The sequence below is a fragment of the Rhinolophus sinicus genome, linkage group LG01, assembly GCF_036562045.2.
Source record: "Rhinolophus sinicus isolate RSC01 linkage group LG01, ASM3656204v1, whole genome shotgun sequence".
Taxonomy (NCBI): domain Eukaryota; kingdom Metazoa; phylum Chordata; class Mammalia; order Chiroptera; family Rhinolophidae; genus Rhinolophus; species Rhinolophus sinicus.
In genome coordinates this window covers 68,051,259-68,069,995 of record NC_133751.1, presented here as the reverse complement: position 1 = coordinate 68,069,995, position 18,737 = coordinate 68,051,259, and the positions used below count along the sequence as shown (strand labels likewise).

The 18,737-nt window shown below is 45.1% G+C and overlaps 1 protein-coding gene across 3 annotated transcripts in view; it reads left to right on the top strand.

Annotated features, from left to right (window-relative positions):
• The window catches only part of TIGIT (T cell immunoreceptor with Ig and ITIM domains), a 94,523-nt gene extending 79,131 nt beyond the window's left edge, over nt 1-15,392 (top strand). Inside the window, exons 2-5 of one of the 3 annotated variants that reach the window (XM_019734816.2) lie at nt 4,058-4,209; nt 5,198-5,524; nt 7,646-7,746; nt 13,033-15,392. In XM_019734816.2, the coding sequence (XP_019590375.1) occupies nt 4,146-4,209; nt 5,198-5,524; nt 7,646-7,746; nt 13,033-13,269 (729 nt within the window). In that variant the 5' untranslated portion in view covers nt 4,058-4,145 and the 3' untranslated portion in view covers nt 13,270-15,392. Of the gene's footprint in view, nt 1-3,674; nt 4,210-5,194; nt 5,525-7,645; nt 7,747-13,032 lie in introns of those variants that run through there. The other 2 variants (XM_074331654.1, XM_019734815.2) reach the window with 2 other exon arrangements.
• Nucleotides 15,393-18,737: the final 3,345 nt, after the last annotated feature.

The window sequence follows — 18,737 nt, the reverse complement described above, 5'->3', positions numbered from 1 at the left end:
GTCACATCTCTTGTTGAATTTATTCCTAAGTATTTTAGCTTTTTTTCCCCTACCATTGTAAACAGTGATTCTCTTCCAAAATATCTTCTAACTGGTTATGATTGTATATAGGAAAACAATTTGTTTATTTATATTAATTTTATATCCTGCAAATTTTGAAGAATTCTGTTTTTTTGTGGCATTTTTTTCCATTGATTCTCTTGGGTTTCCCATTTATATAAACAATAACTAGAAATAGTTTTATAGCCTTATTTCTAATTCTTCTGCCTCTAACTGCTGCTTTTACTTAATTGAATTGGTTGATACTTCTGAAAAGTTAACTAGTTATTTCAATAGTGAGTATCCTTATCTTATTCCTGACTTTCATGGGATCATCTCTCGTGTTTTTGCATCAAAAGAGACATTGACTTTCGGGCTGGTGTATGTGTGTTTGTGTGTAATTATGTTAAGAAAGCATTTATCAATTTTTATTTTATTGAGAATTTTTTATTTAATCAGTCAGGATTGAAATTTCATTTCAGCATCAAAGGAAATAACCATATGCTTTTTCTATGTAGATCTAGTATTTAATATTAATAGATTTCCTAGTATTGAATCATCTTTGCAATCCTGGAATAAATTCTACCTTGTTATTATGCATTTTGTTGAATATGTTATTGAGGTCTGTGTGACAATATTTTATTTAGATTTATTTTCCTCAATATTTGTAAGTGAGATTAGGAGCTGATTTTCTTTGCTACCTGGGCCACAAGACAGCGTACCAGCAGGAGGCACCCATCTTCGAGATAGAGAGTGAGAGCCCTTGGCTGTGAAGGTCACCAACCTGGAAGCTGCAGTATGTTGCACTTGAAGGGAGGCAGGGAAAGGAAGGAGAAGAAAGTTGTGATATCCCTGAAGTGCCCCAACCCTATCTGAGCCAGAGGGAAGACTTTGGAGAGGTTGAAGCTCAAAGACACTGACGAGAGACTGGTCTGTGCCTGAGAGAACCTTAAGTAGTGTTTCCTGTGTACAAGTTACAGGCCTTTTGCAAAGTGTGACCACTCTCAGCTCTGTGTGCCCAGTGCTGGGATCCCTGCCAGGGCCAAGGTTTCCAGCTGTAGCCAGTGGAGCCAGCTGTGGGCTCATGAGGGGCTTGTAGAGCTAGGGGGAGGCTGGGCTGTGAAAGAACTTGAGAATCCTGGGAATGTTTTACATTCTAGGCCAGCACTTCTTCCCCATTTACATGCAGACAGAGTCCTTTCCCCAGCACCTACACGCACCCAGCTGCATCAAGGCTAATCGGACCTGTTCAACCCACAACCCCAAAAGCGAGGGGAGAAAAAATGTGCTGGCTCCATTTAGAACTTTTAAATGGAAATGTGAGTCAGCGTCTGACCGACGGCACAGGTTCATGCCGTGCCACAGGGGCTGCCAACTGGCACCAAAGGCTCCGAGGGCCTTGGGAGCTCTCAGTCCAGACCTGCTCCTCAGAGCTGTGCTGCTGAGCTCGGGCTGCATCCACTGCTGAGTGGGTGGCCATACCAGCAAGGTTTCCAGATGGCATCCCAGTAGGAGGCTCCAAGAGGGACTTCTAGAAGTTTCCTCGGGGAGATACTTCTGTCATTCACTTTCCTCCAAGGCCTCTTCAGGGTCCCTCTGGTACAGTGGCCAGTTTTCTGCAGGAACATTTTATCCTCATATTCTTAATGCTTATGACAAAATGAAGAGGTTATACAGAACCCTAGTCTTGGAGTCCAGGCTTTTACTCCTGGCAAAATACATTACATTGAGACCATATGACTTCACTCACCTGTGGGATATAAAACCGAAAGCAACAAAAGAACAAGACAAACAAATAAAGACACAGACAACAGTTTAGTGGTTACCAGAGGGTAAGGGGGGAGGGGAAATGGTAGAAGAGAGGAAAGGCGATCAAATACATTTTGATGGAAGGAGAACTGACTGGGTGGTGAGCACACAAAGCGATATATAGATGATGTATTATAGAATTGTACACTTAAAACCTATGTAAATTTACTAACCATTATTACCCCAATAAATTTAATTAAAAATAAATAAATAAAAAGACAAAAAAATAGAGGGAAATTCTCCTTCGATTTTCCTTTCACTTCCTTAATTAATATTATTATTAATGCTATCATGGATATACTGAACCCTTTTTGTGTTCCAGGCACTGTACTTAACACCTCACCAAGCATTAGTTCACTGAATCCTCACAATGACCTTATGAAAGGGGAAGGGGATACTGTAGCTCTTATTGCAGATGAGGAAACTGAGTCTTAAGGAGGCTGAGTAATTTTCCCAAGGTCACCAAACCAGGATGAATTGGGACCCATGTGTTTTTTACTCTATAGTCTGCTAATTACCACCCTCAAATGACTCTTGAGAGCACCATTCATCAAAATGGATTTGACTGTGTACCTCTTTGGACTGGTTGCTTAGAAACAAATAGAACAATTCTGTATCTTCTTTTATTTCTGTTTTAACCCAGTCTAAATTTCTTTAGATTTCTCATTATATAAGACATGTCCTGCCTCTATGGTTTCCACCTACCCCCACTATGGAAACACAGGCCGTAAACTTTTTATAGCCCAAACCCCAGAGGCCACCTCTCTCTGTGCTCCATTCCCACTAGCTGCTCTTGGTTCTCCTATCACTAGCACCTTTGTCTTGGAAACCAGGTTTGGAAACACCACACCAGTTCAACCTCAGCACCTTCCCTTGGACAGACATTGGGTATTATTGCTCCTTTAGCTGTAGGGACTGCGATTGTTGCAAAGGGTGGAGTTGTATCTCCATGTGAGCCTTGAAGGACAGGTTGAATTTGGAAAAGGCAGAGAGAAGCTGGTGAGGCATATATTGTCTAAGGGGCTGGAGGTGGGCTGTGGGGGGCATATAGGTCATGATGTAGAGTTTGGAATAGGCAGAACCCAGGGAAGGGAGGAAACTGGTCTGAGATGGAGCACCTTGCAGTAGAGAAGGAACACAGGAGCCTGTTCAGTATGGAAGGCTCAGGGTGCTTGGCCAGAACGGAGGGGGCAGAGCACCAGGCTTCAGATGCTTCTCCTAGTGGAGCTGCAGATTTTCAGGACATATACCATGGAGCATGCCCAAAGGAGCAGTGGTGAGCTCTGGAGGCAGGTGAATGTGGACCCTCCACCTCCTTTCCTCAGAGTGTGGCTTCATGACTTCACTAGAGAGCAAGCTTTGACTACGAACTGTCTGAGGACTGTGATTATTCACCCCTGTATCTCCAGAGCCTGGTGTTGAGTCTGGTGTTTCATATACACTCAGGGACTTTCAAATGAATGAAGCAAGGGAGGGAGGGGGAAAGGAAGGAGGATGACTCACCCATTGGTTTTGATGATGAGCTGGGAGCTCCAGGCGAGGATCAACCATTCCCTTTTCAGGGTCATGCAACTGGAACTCACCATTCTCTGAATTCCTGATTTTCCTGGTGTCGCCATGCACAAGAAAACTCACTCATCTGATAATACTGGGTCAGAGAGACTAAGCTAGAATTCAACAAAGTTTCAGTCCAGATAAACAAGACAGAAGATAGAAGAGTCAAGGAGAGGACTTCATTCAAGGGAAAGTTGCTGTGTTTGTCCAAGACTTTTGTCACACCCATGTCTTGTCCCCAAAGCAAATGCCTCTTGTTCAATGGCTCGTTAGATTTCAAGTAGTTTCTAGCCTGTAAGTGCAAACTTAGGTTTCTCTTATCTTTGCCCATTCTTTAGTAGGATGAAGTCAGAAGGAACCAGTGACCTTACTGGTAACAGGTTCTACAGAATCTTGGCCATGACACAGATGCCTTGAGCTCATTAGACAAAGGCTGATTTAAAAAGAAGGGCAGTAAGAGAACTTAAAACAGTAGGTTGACTAATAGTAATCCAAAGACCAGTGTAGTGCATTTCTAACCACTTCTTTGCTTATTTTTCAATGTGTTTCCTCACGGTCTTTCTTGTGGCTCACCCTGTGCAGTTTGTGTACTTGTTGAGAGCTTTATCTTTGTTTTTGCTGAACTCAGTTTTTCCGAGACCCTTTCTCCTCATAGGCTCGGTTTCACCCTGCCATCTGCAGTCGGCCAGTTTCGGTGGCAGAAGAGGCCACATCTGCTTCCTGGAAGCCCTCTGGGCAGAAGCATGCAGTGGTGTCTCCTCCTGATCTGGGCCCAGGGGCTGAGGCAGGCTCCCCTCCTTGCTTCAGGTAAGAACTGAAAAATCTATCCTGGAACCTAAGGCAGAGGGAGAGCAGGGAGGAGGAAAGGGACACTGGGAGTGAATGTTATCTGTCTGTGGGAAGGAAACCACAGTTTTCAGAGTCCTGTGGAGTTCTCTCCTCTGAGAAGGAGGCACAATCCTGTTTTTGGTGGCAGATGAAGGATTTGGGGTTCGGGGTGCCTGGTAGGCCAAATCAAGAAAAGAAACAGGGAGAGAGAAAGGGACGAAGGAGGAGGAATGATCAGTTTGCTTGTATAAGTTCACTCCTGCTCCATTGTCCTTCCTTAATGTCCTGGGGGAAACTTCTAGAAAAACATTGTACACTTTCTGTGGATCAAAATGTCTTCTTCACAGATTCTAGAGATTTTACCATCATTGATTGAATTTATGTTAAGTCGATCTCTTTCTGTATTAAAAGGGGACACAAATATTTAAAAACTGTAGTATAAATTAATTTTTATGTAGTTTTCTGAACTATGTGAGGGTGGAGCTCTGCCCAGGGGGTGATAAGTACCGAAAGTGTGGTTTACCTTGAAGAAACAGTTTCTCTCCAATGCTCCTTTCCTTTGGATTTCATGGCTTTCTGGAAGGGTTTTCCAGGCACCCCAAACAGTAATCAACCAAACAGCCCAATTTTATTTCAAAGAATAATGTGTCCAGCCCAGAACCAGGATGCTGGAAGATGCAATAAAACAGAAGCAGTGGCTGACAGGGTTTATATTCGAGGTAGGGAGAAAAATAAGCATATGAAAATAGTCCATGAGCTGGGCTATATTACAGCAGCATATCCTGAGAGGATGGAGGGCTACACCATGCAGCAGTTATAGTCTACATGGGGGACTGGCAGGAGGGACTGGGAGACTGTCATTCCAAAAACCAGTTCTGGCTTCAGAGCCCCTTGGAATTTCTAGGGGAAGGTTCAAGGCCAGCTATTGACCCAGGACTCATGCAAGCTTTTTCCTCTTCCACAGCAGCTGTGACAGGCAGAATAATAACCGTGGGGAACATTTCTGCAGAGGAAGGTGGCTCTGTCACCTTACAATGTCACCTCGCCTCCACCACTGCCATAGTCACTCAGGTCAACTGGGAGCAGCAGAACCAACTTCTGGCCATTCATCATTCTCAAAAGGGGTGGCACGTCGTCCCAGCCTTCAGGAAGCGAGTGGTCCCCAGCCCCAACCTGGGCCTCACCCTCCGGTCGCTGACCATGAACGACACCGGGGAGTACTTCTGCATGTATCACACCTTTCCTGATGGGATTTACAAAGGGAGACTCTTCCTGAAGGTCCTCCAAAGCTCAGGTACGCCCTCTGCAGCAGAAAGGTTGATGACCCTCATCCTCTAGGATAGAAAATGTGTACCTGCCGAACACTGGGGAGCAGAGTCTTCCAACCCTGTCTCACATTCATAGTACTTTTTAAATAATGCTGATGCCGGCACCTTATCCCAGACCAATTCAATCAGACTCTCTACGGGCAGAACCTGGTGGTTCAAACTGTGCAGCCAGGATTGAGAACAACACTTTTGGGTATAAGAAGGACATCTATGTGTATTTACTAGGAAGACCAGTTGATAAGGTCATCTGGGAAATATTCTCATTTGTTAGTTTAGCACCAATCATGCAAATTAGAATTAGCCCCTAAGTTTATGAAGGATTAGAGCTGGTTAAAAACAAAGCTATGTGCTAAGTATAAATGTATCATAATTTACATCTGTGTGTGCTTCCTAGTTTTCAGAATGCTCTCATATTCATTATCCACCTGGACACTTAACCCAGGTCTCTGGGACGTGGGAAAGGGTTATTATCATATTTGAGAGACAGTGCAGCAGAGTGGTTACGAGCTCAGAAGGACGCCAGGCTGGTGCTGCTGTTGACCTCAGATAAGATTACTTAGCTCCTCTGCATATAGGTTTTCTCACCTGTGAAATGAGGGTAGATGTAAGACCCTATGAGGTGTTCATGTCGGATTGAATTACTTGCTACAAGAAAATGCCCTTAGAACAGCACCCGGAATGGGTAAGTCCTGAGTAAGTGTTAGCTGTGAATACCATGTGTACCTGACTGATGGAGGTGGGAGCGGAGGCTTGGACTTGCTCAGAGCGTTAGAGCTCGTTTTCACACAGGCATTCTGGTTCCTCTAAACGATACCCTCAGGACTTCTACTCGCTGCCGTCAGTTGTGCTGGAGGTTAAGTTTTATGAGTGAGCAAAATATGTGAAACTGAGAAGATAAAAGTTTGCCTTAAAGTTTCTTTTCAAGTGTTACCTCTTGGGTGGTCCCGACACAGGCCAAGGCTGCATGTGGGGAGGAGCCTGCATGCTTTTCTGGTTCTGTGCACAGTCTCTCTGCAGCCCCACTGACCCCCTGCAACTGTGCTGCCCATGACACAGTGCTCTCCATCTGCCCTCTCTCCGCATCGTGGCCAACTCAGGGCTGAAGGAACACGTTCTGGAGGTTTGGGCTCCCTCCCCTCCCTGTCCTGGTACCATGTGGGGACAAAGGGCTCTGCCCTTGTCCTAAGGGATGGCATTCCTTAGCCACCTTTTTGGCAATTTAAGCCCTTAGTTAGAAGGAAGAGAGCATGGCCTCTGCTAGACCCTTCTCCTTTCAAGACTTCCCTGGACACCGGGTTGTGCCCCAGCTCCTGGGAAGGAGGTAGAGATGAGATGTAGCAACCCAGAAACCCTTCCACCTAGAGCACAGCACACATCTGGGCAATGGTCCTATTTCCCTCACTTTCTCCTTGGATCGACTCTCACTCATCTCTTCAAAACTTCTTTCCTGCCTCTTCCTCCTTCCAGTTACATTTTATGTCTTAATAGAAATTCACTTGTTCATTCTTTAATTCATACCACAAATATTTATTAAGTCCCTGCTATGTGCCAGGTGCTAGGTAACAGCAAATGAGAAAACTCCAGAATCTTGCTCCCTCTGGGGTCTCACAGCCTAGGTGGGATAACTGTTAGAGGCTTAAGTAGAAAGGTCATTTCTTTCTTTACTTTTTTTGTACTTTAATTTTATTTTAATCTTTAATTAAATTTGTTTTACCGGTATGATTATAAATACAAAGTTTAATAAAAGAAAGTTGTTCATTTTTCTGTTTTTTTTTTCACCCCCTCCTGGATGTTATCATGTGTTTCATTTCATGATTATCACTAAAAGTGATTCAGTCACACAGAGGAAGAGTGTGTCAAAGTGGTCTGCTCTGGTGTCAAATGTGTGAGGTACACCAGTGCTTGAGAGGTCAGTGTTTCCTGCTGGTCGAGGCAGAGGCTCTACTTTCCAAAGAGCTGGGCTTAGAGACTCCAGTCTTGTAGTTGCAGAAAGGCGTGGCCAACCCCCACCTCTGTGTCTTCCCTGGGGAGTGGTTGCCCTTGGCTTCTGGCCTCAGCCCACTCCCTTTATTTTGTCCTCCCTCTAGCGTCTGAGCACAGCCCTGGCTTCCAGATCCCATTGCTCGGAGTCTCACTGCTGGTGGCCATCTGCATAGCAGTCATCGTGGTGGTTGCATTGGCCAGAAAGGTAATGACTCTGGCTGCCCAGCTCAGTCATGGGCACCCCACCCCTGTCATCCTGCTCCTTCCAGATCCTCTTTCTGTCCAGAGAGAGACCTAGATGTGATCTCCCCCACTGCTCTTTGTGCCTTTTTCACGGTCCTTGTTCAGCTTTTTAGTGAAGTTGTTTATGCTCCTCCTCTGTCCCTTCCATGTCTGGGAACTCCTGAAAGGTGGGACCTGTCCCCTCCCCATCTTGCTGTCACCTACAATTCCTACGTCCTGCCTGTCCCTTAAGCCACTCCCCTGGGCGTTTGATGCATCCTGGGCATCTACTCTGTGGTAGGGAGTTTTGTACATGAAGTCATTGAATTTAGCAGTCCTTCAGTCGTTCCGGGCTACCCAGCACTTCTGTTAGATTGGAAATAAAGGAGGATCAGTGTGGGGACAGAGCCCCAGAGAGCAGTTTCCAGGCTTTTGGCCTCACGTGGGAAGGTGCTGGCTCAGGTAGTAAATGGCCATCAACTGTGATTCAGCTGTGGCTAGTTGGCCATCAGCTGTAACCAGTGAGCCATTGGCCACTAATATAACTGCTGTGGCTACGCTAGCAGGAAATGGGGGCTAGCAAGAAGATGGTTGCTGAACTAGGAAGAGCTGCAGTTAGCACGGCTTGTTGTAGCTAGCAAGTGAGGTGGGTTGGCAGAGAAGTGGACGGCAGGTTGCAGATAGTGTGGCTCCTGCTTCCTGTGTCTCCAACCCAGCCTCCAGCGAGAATATAGCAGTATGACTCCCTTACCTATGGCTCCGTGGGTGTTCCTTTTTGGCTTCACCATATCCTGCATTCTTATGTGGAGAGCGGGAGGTGAGACCCTGCCCAACACCCTGCCTGGCACATGGCACAGCGAGCAGGGTCCCCCGCATGACAATCAGATACCCCCCTTTTCCTGTCAAGACCCTGGTATAGAAGACTTGCCCAAGCCTCGAATCCAGCCTTCTTTGAAGTTCCGTCCCTCTTACAGTTAGGTCCAGTGCCTGCTCTTCAGTACTGAGAGAAGTGCTTCTTTAAATGCTGCCAAGGAAGGCCTTTGACTCTCACACGTTGCTTTCAGTTGCTGAGAGACCTGTCATTTTCTCTCGTTAGTGCACCAAAAGAATTTAGCAAAAGTCACCCAATCCCACAATCCTAATAATCGTCACTCACTCCCTACTTCTCAATGTCAGAGTTGTTGCATCAGCTCATAATCCCCTTCCATCTGTGTCCTATCCCATTTCACCACTGGTGGTAGAGTCTATATTCCCATCCAGCTGGTGAGGGATTTCCTTCCACAGCCCATCTAGGGCCATTCCCAGGAGCAACTGTTTTAGATGAGGTTGCTGGAAATAGAGACTGACATGTGAATTCTGGTGACAGGATTTATTGGGATAGCCTCTCAGATGAAGGATAGTGAAGGAAGTAGGATAAGGCTAAGGGAAGAAAGCTCAGCATGATGTCATCTGAGCTGGAGACTTGGTTGAAGCAAGAATTGTATGCAGAGTAGGTTACACCTGGGGGCAAGGAGCTGACCACTTAAAAACCCACCTCAGTCATTCATTGACTGCTGGCTGCTCACCAGGGAGGGCCCAAGAACAGTTCTCCAGAGAAGGGTCAGCTGTGAGCTGCTCACAGCCTATACTCCCAGGGTCTAGGGCAGGGGTGTACAAACAGTGGCCCGCGGGCCAACTGTGGCCTGCGAACTCATTTTTTATTGGCCCGCAGCAAATTCCAAAAATATATTTAGTTTACTTAAATAAACCAGGTGAGGCAATACGTACTTCACCTCGAGTGGCCCGGCTGTTTGTGTATTTTACCGAATATGGCCCTTGGTGAAAAACGTTGAAAAAAGTTTGGACACCCCTGGTCTGGGGGCTGGGAGCACTGCTCAGGTGCAGAGGATCCGAGCAGAGCACCAGAGCATTCCTACAGACCCCAAGAGTCAGTAGATTGCAGTATTTAGGAGCATGGCCTTTGGAATCAGACAGACCTAGGCTTGTATCCTGGCTCTACCACTTGAATAGCTGTGTCACCTGACCTTGGTAATCCTCAGCTCCCTCATCTGTAAATTGGGAATAATTATGGTGCTGCCCTCATAGGGTTGACTTACGTCAAATAATTCAAGTGAGGCACTTGGCACTTTTCCTGGCATGTATTTATAGCAATTATTCGTATAAATATGTTCTTATAATTATTATAACTATTTTTTATCATAGCACCTCATAACACGTGGTGTTCAATAAATATTTATATTGCATGGATCAATGATGGCTAAATGAATGAATATTATTTGCTAAGCAGCTATTGGCAACAGTGTCCCCAGGGGATCTTCTGTGAGGTAAAGGAGAGAAGGGCTGTCCAGCTCTGGGACAATGACTGCCAACCCCGCTGTCTGTGCTCCTCAGACTCTTGAAGAGGGCAATGTTTATCCCAGCAGTGCATGAATCCCAGACTTGTTTTTCACACTGACTACAAGTGCAGAGTGGCTCGTGCAGGGTGGAACGCCAACGGGACAGCTGAGTGACCCAGCTCAGGCACATTTACACTTCCCAGAGCACTTTTGGAAGCCAAAAGAGTCCTAAGACTCAAAGGCAAGGGTGGCTCATCTAAGAATGGGGACAAGAACACACCAGCACCAAAGGTCACATCGGTTCTTTGAGAACAAATTGGGTATCGATATTTTAGGAATGGATTGGGTTGTGATTGACAGGGGATGTCGAACTTCCTTTAAGCACAGCATCAGCATGACCTATGATCACCACTTTTTTCCTTCATACTTTTGGTTGATAAGGTACAGCCACTTCGACTGAAAAGGAATGAATGAAACAGTATGGGAGGGATACTACCTGACTCATGTGTGTGCTTCTGAGACTATGGCCTCTCCCCAGGCCCATCTTCTTAGGGCCTGCATTTTTCACATTTGTTCACGGTGTACATCCCTGAAGCCCCACCCACTTCTCTCTCAGCCCCCTGTATATTTATGCACTGCTGAGCTTGATGGTAGCCAATAAGGGTGCTGCTGTTTCTTATCCTGGAAGCAGTGGGGGAGAGCGGAATGCAATTTAGTTTGTTTGTTGTTATTTTCCAAGCCTGCATGTGACTCTGTGGAATTCTGTCATTCAGACCTATAGTGGGGGTGAGCAACCTGCTTCAGAGCAGTGTCCGGTAAGGCTGAGAGGTTGTCATCTTTGCATTGAGTGATAGTAAGCATTTCTTCTGCTATCCTGTGTGTGCCTGCTGTGCTTTGATTTCCTTGCCTTTGCACAACGCTCACCTATGATGCTCTCATATTGATGTGATGGCTGACTTCACATCCTTGATTTTCCCAGATTTCACTGTTCTGGCCTATTGTCTCACAAGTCCAATTGTAGCTTTCTGACCATGAGTCCCTACTTTGATTTGGAAAATCTGGTTCTTTTGGTATGGGGCTGTAGAAGAATGTGTGTGTGTGTGTGTGTGTGTGTGTGTGTGCATTTCAGTCCTAAGACATACATGGAGCATCTGTTATGGGCTCTGAGGTTACAAAGAGGAACATAGTACAGAACTTTCCTTCAAGGAGCAGACAGTTTGGAGAAGACAGAGGGTAAACAAGGACGTTCCAGACAGCATTCAGTGCTACAACAGAGAACGTCCAGGATCATAGTCTGGCACATGGGAAAAACGTAGCTCTCCAGGAAGAGAAGCCTTCTTGGGCAGCGTGCTCTGGAGCTGAGTCTGGAGGACTCAGGAGACAACTTTTTCAGGGAGCTACAGGGAAGGGACAATGGGTGCAACACATACAAAACTGGGAAGGCAGGAAACAATGCCTGGCATTCTAGAAACTGTCAGATGAGAGGTAGCCTGGCTGAGGACAAAGAGTATGGCCTGAAGTCAGACGAACCCAAGTCAGAATTAGATTTGTCCTAGGGCAAGTGACTGCACCTGCCAGTGCGTATTAGCTCATTCAAAACAGAAACTTCACTTGGGGCCGGGGGGTGTTGCTGAGATCACGTGAGAAGCTGGCCCAGTCCGGGCTCATGGGAGAACCTCAAGCAGTGGCAGCTCTCTGGCCTCAGGCCCATCGCACACGTTGGGGAAGCACTGCAAGACATGGAGCTGCAAAGGTGACTGTGACCACATCACAAAGGGCATTTTGGGGGGGCATCACACACAGTCCTCTGTGGGGAACGCAGTTAAATTATGGACTTCCCCCCCAGAAGAATGCACAATGGTTCTTATATAAGTAAGCAGTTTTACAAATCCCCTAAAGTCCTCCTGTGGCTCCTGTAAACAATGGGAGCCATCGAAGGGGTGTAGGCAGAGGCATGGCATGATCCAACGTTCCTTTTTGAAAGATCACTTTGCTGGGGGCTACGTGGGAGTTGGATTAGAGAGGTAAGGGACTCCAGAGGCGGGTGAGTATGGAGGTACAGGTGAGAGATAAGACCTGGAAGTAGGGATGGAAAAGAGGGAATAAACTTCAGAGCCGCTGAGGAGTAAAATTGGATGGGCTTTTATGGCCAATTGGAGTTTAACATTAGCCTCCAGGTTTCTGATCAGATGGTGTGCTAACCCAGGACAGAGACTGTGGGCGCAGGAACAGTTTGTGGAGGAGGGAATTTGATGGGCTGCTTTGAGACAGGTTGAGTCTGGGCTTGCTGTGGGTCCTCAGGTGGCCATGCCCAGTTCCCAGGAGGACGTCTGGGTCTGGAGCGCAGGGCAGGAACCTTGGGCAGATTTGGGAATCCTGAGAGGCAAGAGGGTGGTTGTGGGTGTGCATTTGGATGAAGTGACTCAGAGAGCGTGTTGAATGTGAGAAAGCAGTTGGCAGAACTCGGGGAAAACTCTTTATTTGGGGAGCTGATATGTGAGCAGAAAAAAAAAAGGAGGGCTGGCTAAAGATGAAGGGGAGGGTTCGAGGAGGAGGAGGAGAACCAGGAGAGAGTGACATCGTGGAGTTTGGGGAAGGAAGGTTTAGAAAAGGAAGAGGTCAGCAACATCAGGTGCGGTAAAGATAAAGGCGCAGGGGAAGCGGCCTCCCTAGGCTTAGCTACTGGAAAGGGATGAAGTACGGGGCATGTTGCATGTGTAGCAAGTGTCGTTTCAGTGGGATGGTTAGCACTGAAATCTAGCTATGACGAGGTTGAGAAATTAAGGGTGAAGGAATTGCTCCTCAGAAGAACACAACTTTGCTTCTGTGTGTGTATAAGAAAGGAAAAGAGAGGTCATTATAATTATGCAGTATCTTGGGGAGTAACTTTTGAACATCTCTACATACTGACTTTGTAGTTTGTTTGTTTTTAGAAGAAATTTCTCCGAATCCACTCTGCAGAAAGTGGCCTCAGGAGAACGCCATCCGAGCAGGAGGAACGGGATCCCCCTGTGCTGTCGTCCCATGGAAGCTGTGTCCAGGCAGAAGCTGTGCCTGCCAGCCTCTGCCAAGAGCAGAGTGGAGATGACTATGCCGAGCCCCATGACTACTTTAATGTCCTGAGTTACAGAAGCCTCGGGAGCTTCAGCTTCCCAGCAGAGACTGGTTAGTTCCCAGAAGCATCTTCGGAGAGACACAGCCTGTGTTTGCTATTACAGATGGATGGATAAGCACTCTCCATCACTGCTGTGTGTGTGTGTGTGTGTGTGTGTGTGTGTGTGTGTGTGTGTGTTGTTTGGTTGAGTGAATGAACATCATCGCCTTCTCTGTCTGTGTCTCCTGTACCCTTGCCTCCCGTTCCATTGTGGCAAACCCAGGGGGAGCCGCTTGGGTCTTGATTATGAAGGCAACGTTAAAAAAAAAAAAACGACCTGGTTTTGAATCTGGCAGTTGAGCTGCTTCTGTGGCTCTGAGCGATGCATTCCTCCTTATAGCACCAGGCAGAGGGTTCGGGCTACAGGGTTTTGTGGTGGCTGGTGGTGATGGTATGACTACAGAGCCACACTCATTTTATTTCTCACTGCCATTTTCATCAACCTTCACAGCTTCAGGGCATTCTATGAATAACACATGGCACCCGCTTGTGCGGGGATGACGAAACCATGGTCTCCAGGCTCAGTCCTTTGAGAACTTACAGTGAGATGGGGAGACAATGCTGATGTGGAAAGTTAGTAGGGAGATAAGGACACGAGACATGTTTGGGAACAGAGGTCGGTTCGGTGTGAGGTGGTCGGGGATAGGTTTACCTGTAGTGAAGTGGCCTAAGGGGGAGCAGGGGACAGTGAGGCTGGTCTGGTGAGCACTGGGGCTTTGTCCAGGGAACCGGCAGAAACTAACGTTGGGAGTGAAATCCCCACAAGGAAGACCCAGGTGCCAAGGGTCCCCATGAGACTTCAGATCTTATTTTCTGGGCAGATGTTTCAAGTCTCCTTTTGTTGGATATACTCAGAATCCAGTAATGGCCTGATACGGGGGATTCTAGGTTCTTCCAGCCACGTGTGGGGGAAGCCACAGAAACAGTATGTGTGTGGGGACTGCATCGGAGCCCGTGGGCCGTGACTCACCGATTCTCTATCAATCCAGCACTGAGCCTTTGAATAAAGAATCTGTTTCCCACTAAAAGGAAAACCTAAATTTTAAAAATAAGGATTCTTCCTTTGAAAGAAATAAAAAAGGTGAGAGAGGGTTTTAAAAATTTGTATACCCTCAAACTAGTTTCTCTGACCCCTTAAATTCAGCCCTGATTTCTTAATGCTGAGGTTAGGGTGGCATCTGAGCTGCTCATTTCTGTTTAAGTGACATTTACGCTTTTATCCTCCCACCATCTCTCTTAGAGGAATGAGGAAGGAGGTTGGTTTACAGGTGGCTGCTTTTTTTCTTCTTTTTCCATGGGCATAGGAACTAAGAGAAAATGTGAAGCAAGGCTGTCTCTTGCCAACCGTTAGAATAAAACATTGCCCTGCTCTCTAAGAATTAGGCTGGTTGAGCAAGAAGGCAATTCAAATCCTTCCCCTCCTTGGATTTTTATGTTTCTCCCTTTTCTACCAAACAGGTGTGTAGTTAGGAGCAATGAGCTGAAATCTGTCCAGAGTGCCAAGTTTTTCTGAAGAAAGATATCCATGTAAAATGCTGTTATTTGCTATGGCAGTTCACAGCAGTTTTCTTACAAAACGAGTGCAAATTGGTTGGGAGTAGAACGCAGAATTGGAAATGAATTAACAGGTAATGAGAAAAAGGGAGTGGAGTTTTGATTTGATGGCAATGTATGTTGGGCTGAGGTAGACTGAGAGTTGGGTGTTATTTACCGTGATTATGGTAACTGGGAAACATTTACAAATACCATTTGGATGGTGATAAAAATACAGAAGGACCCATAGATTTTGCAAATGGGTCAGGTTACTAAAATGAGATTGAATTCAACAGAAAATAAATTTTAAAATGGAATTCAATGAACTAGATTTTCCTTAGAGAACCAGAGGAGAGCATCTTGTAAAAGCCAGATTCCCAGGGACGTGCACAGTCCTGTGCAGCAGCCTTTCTCTGCCTAAGCCATTGAGCATGTGCTTAGTCTGAGAAGTGCTGTGCTGTGAGTGTAAGACACACATCAGATTTTGAAGAGTTCACATGAATGATAAGAATGTAAACTATCACTTAGTAACTTAAAAATATTGATTACATGTCAAAATGGTATTTTGAGTATACTGGGTTAAATAAAATATATTATTACAATTAATTTCTACTATTTTTTGTTTTTCTTACTCTCTTAGTGAGACCACGGAATAATCTAAAATTGCCGATGTGACTCCCATTATATTTTTATTGGACCATGTAGCTCTAGACTCTAAACCCAAGCCAAGACTCCAGATACCCACCCTGGGGAGGGTGTCTATCTCTGACTGGGGGGTCTCTGTTTCTCTCTCATTCAAAGTAGGCTTTGAGAAGGCTTTCCCCTCTTATAGCTTTCAAGAAATATATAGGAAAGAATCACAGGGGAGATTGAGGTAGAGGACCACTAAGTGCAGACAGGAAGAGACCCTAAGCTCTCTTGGAACCCCTCTTGGATTCTCTGACAGGAGGAATCATTGAATGAGAGTTCAGGGAGAAATAAATTTACCGATTCCTTACCCCTTATCATTCCACATTTTAAGCCTGGACAGATAGAGTCTGATCTATAATCCAAAGAATCATGCTGAACAAATATGAGAAATTTTGAGTCATGGAGTTTGAGGTAATCTTTATGAGTGGACAGGGCCTTCCCATGCAATTTTTCTTTTTAAACATTTTTTAAAAAATTAGTTTCAGGTGATTTTATTTCATGACTTGTCCCTTCTTACCCACTGAGACCCTGGAAATGAGTCATCACACACACTCAGGTTCTCAGAGATTCCATCAGTGGTGAGCGGGATGGCAAGGCAGCTGAGTGTGCTGCATGTGAAAGGCCGTGTTCTCCTGGGCATACCCGCCCCCACAACGAGGAGGGACCAGCAGGCTGTGGCTGCCAGCTGTGGGCTGTGAGTTTGTTCCGTCTTCTGGTTCTACCTAGTCCTGCTTTAAGGCTGTAGCTAGTAATCCCCACCTCTTACCCATAGCACACCTGTCAGGAGGCCCAGGAGAGCCTTATGTATGCAAGAGCTTGAGCTTTCTGGAAGTCTGAACTATATACTTTGATGTGTCAGAGAATTTATTAGAGTGTCTAGGACATACACCATCCAACAGAACTTCCTGTGATGATGGAAATGGTCTGTGTCTGCGCCATCCAATATGGCAGCCACTGGCCACACATGCTTATCAAACCTTGAAAAGTGACTAATGCGACTAAGAAACTGAATTTAAAATTTTATTTAATTTTAATTAAACCTAAATGTAAATAGTGACATGTGAATGGTGGCTAGTATATTAGATATCACAATTCTGGTAATTGCCTTGCATACGAAGAAAACACAGAGAGGTATGTGTGTATAGGTCATGTTTCTTCCTGGCAGTAGCCCTTTCAAATACGTAACATCTGTAGAGATGAGCTTCTTAGTATAACAGAGCTGTCATTGTCTTCAGTCTCCATAGTTGTGTTCATAATTAAGTTGATTTCAAGACAGGGAGGCTTAATTCATAAATGATTCATCTGTTCCAGGTGGGCAGAGTAGTGAAAGATTTTGCAGTTGAAATACTGCGCAAGCGGTGGGAGAACTGTCTTCACTTTACACCCTGCAGTGCCGGGGTGCTGCCCTCAGAAGGTCACCTGCCGAGCAGGCAGTACACTACGTGGGCAGCTGCTGAGCGTCAGCAAAGCATCACCCAGTATATTAAATTAATATCTTTATTTAACCCATTAATTTCATAGAATTACTTGCACTTTGTACTTGCATTTTTAATATGTTTTTAAATTTACTTTTATTTATTTTTATTTTATAATTCTGATAAGAGCTATAAACATAATAGTTTTACCTGGTTTTATGTTTGAGCATATTTAAGAAAGAGTGTAATAAAAATAATTATACATTATTTCTAAACATCATAATAAAAATAATCACAGGTCTTTCCTATGCGGGGCAGTCTGTGAGAAGTATTTGTTTTTCCTTTGTAAAGGTATATACATTACTCAAGTGTGAGAAATACCGGCATGGTGTACATATCACTGTATTTCAGAAAACTTGACTTCAAGTGCTAGTTTATTGTTATATATTGGGAAAAACACATATTTCTGAACCTCTGTTTCTATAAACTAGTGTAACAATAACTACTTCACAATGTTTGACAGGGTAATTGTGAGGATGGATAAAGCAAATGAAAGAGAACTTTATAAACTGGTAAGTACCATATGAATAGCCCATGTGACATTTACTATTATTATAGCCTGTACATAAACCACACCACAATATTTCAACGGGCAGAGAAGAAGCCTCAAGAGTGTGGGGATGGTGCCCAGAGAGATCAAAGACTCTGGGGGACGTTGCCTGGCATCGCTAAGATGTTGCCAAATCAACTAGGGAAAGATCACGCATCCTGAAAATGTCTTCTTCCTCTTTATTTTCTACTTCCTAGAATACCGGGTGAACTTAGGGGTTCAGTGACTGAGCTGCAATAAGCCAATATTTAAATTCACAGAGATCACCTTTCAACCCAGCGTTCTCCTTAAGACTCTCCCCATCCCAAGCCCAGGCGTAGGTAGCTTTGTGTCCTCACACTGGTGAAAGTGTTTGTCTGCGCTCACCTCCTCCAACCCCAAGCCTGCGCGTCTTTGAGTCCCCAGAATAGACTGCTTGGACCCTTTCTTGATTTACCCTGCTCCTCAATCTTTGTTAGTTTATAAACTCCCATGACAATGAGAGTTTGAATAGTACAATCTAGCTCGTGATTTTATACGAATCTTTATGTCTAGTTGTTACATTTTAAGGCTTCCTGGGGCTGAGACAATTTGCTCCATTCGCTTCATACACTGCATACTGTTGAGTGAAATAGAGATGCTTACTGAAGACTTAGCAAATCCAATTCACCAGGGACAAATGAGATGTAAGTCTTCTTCCTCACACTAGCAATTGCTGTGAGAATGATGTTAGAGAGCCCTTCTGGGTATGGTCGCCTATGAGAAAGGGTCTATGTAGTAAATAGAGGCGTCCCTTAGAGGTCTCCAAAGGCATCCAATGGGGCCATATTTTGAGCCATGAACTTTCCTTGGATACAAAGATATAAGGATAGATGGGCATAGAGTTATATGGGATTGGTGATTTCCACAAGAGGCATATAGATATCGATTTGTATGTGAGGAAGAAAAAAAAAGATGAATGATTTACATAGCAGTAAATGAGCCATGTGATCATTTGTGAGGTTTGGACAGGAGAAGGAAAATGTCCAAATTTGTCTCATATTTCCCTGAAGTGACCTCAGCATCATCAGTCCTGGAATTCTTATTTCTTGTAACAAGAAGACTGATACATTGAGCATCTTTCTTGCCTTTTTGGCACAGCTCTCATTTTGGATAATCTCAGACTGGACCTAGACCACAGTGTGTGAAAGGATGTGGAGAACTGCCTAAAACAGAAAAATTGCCACAATATAAAGAAGACACAATAAGAAACCAAGA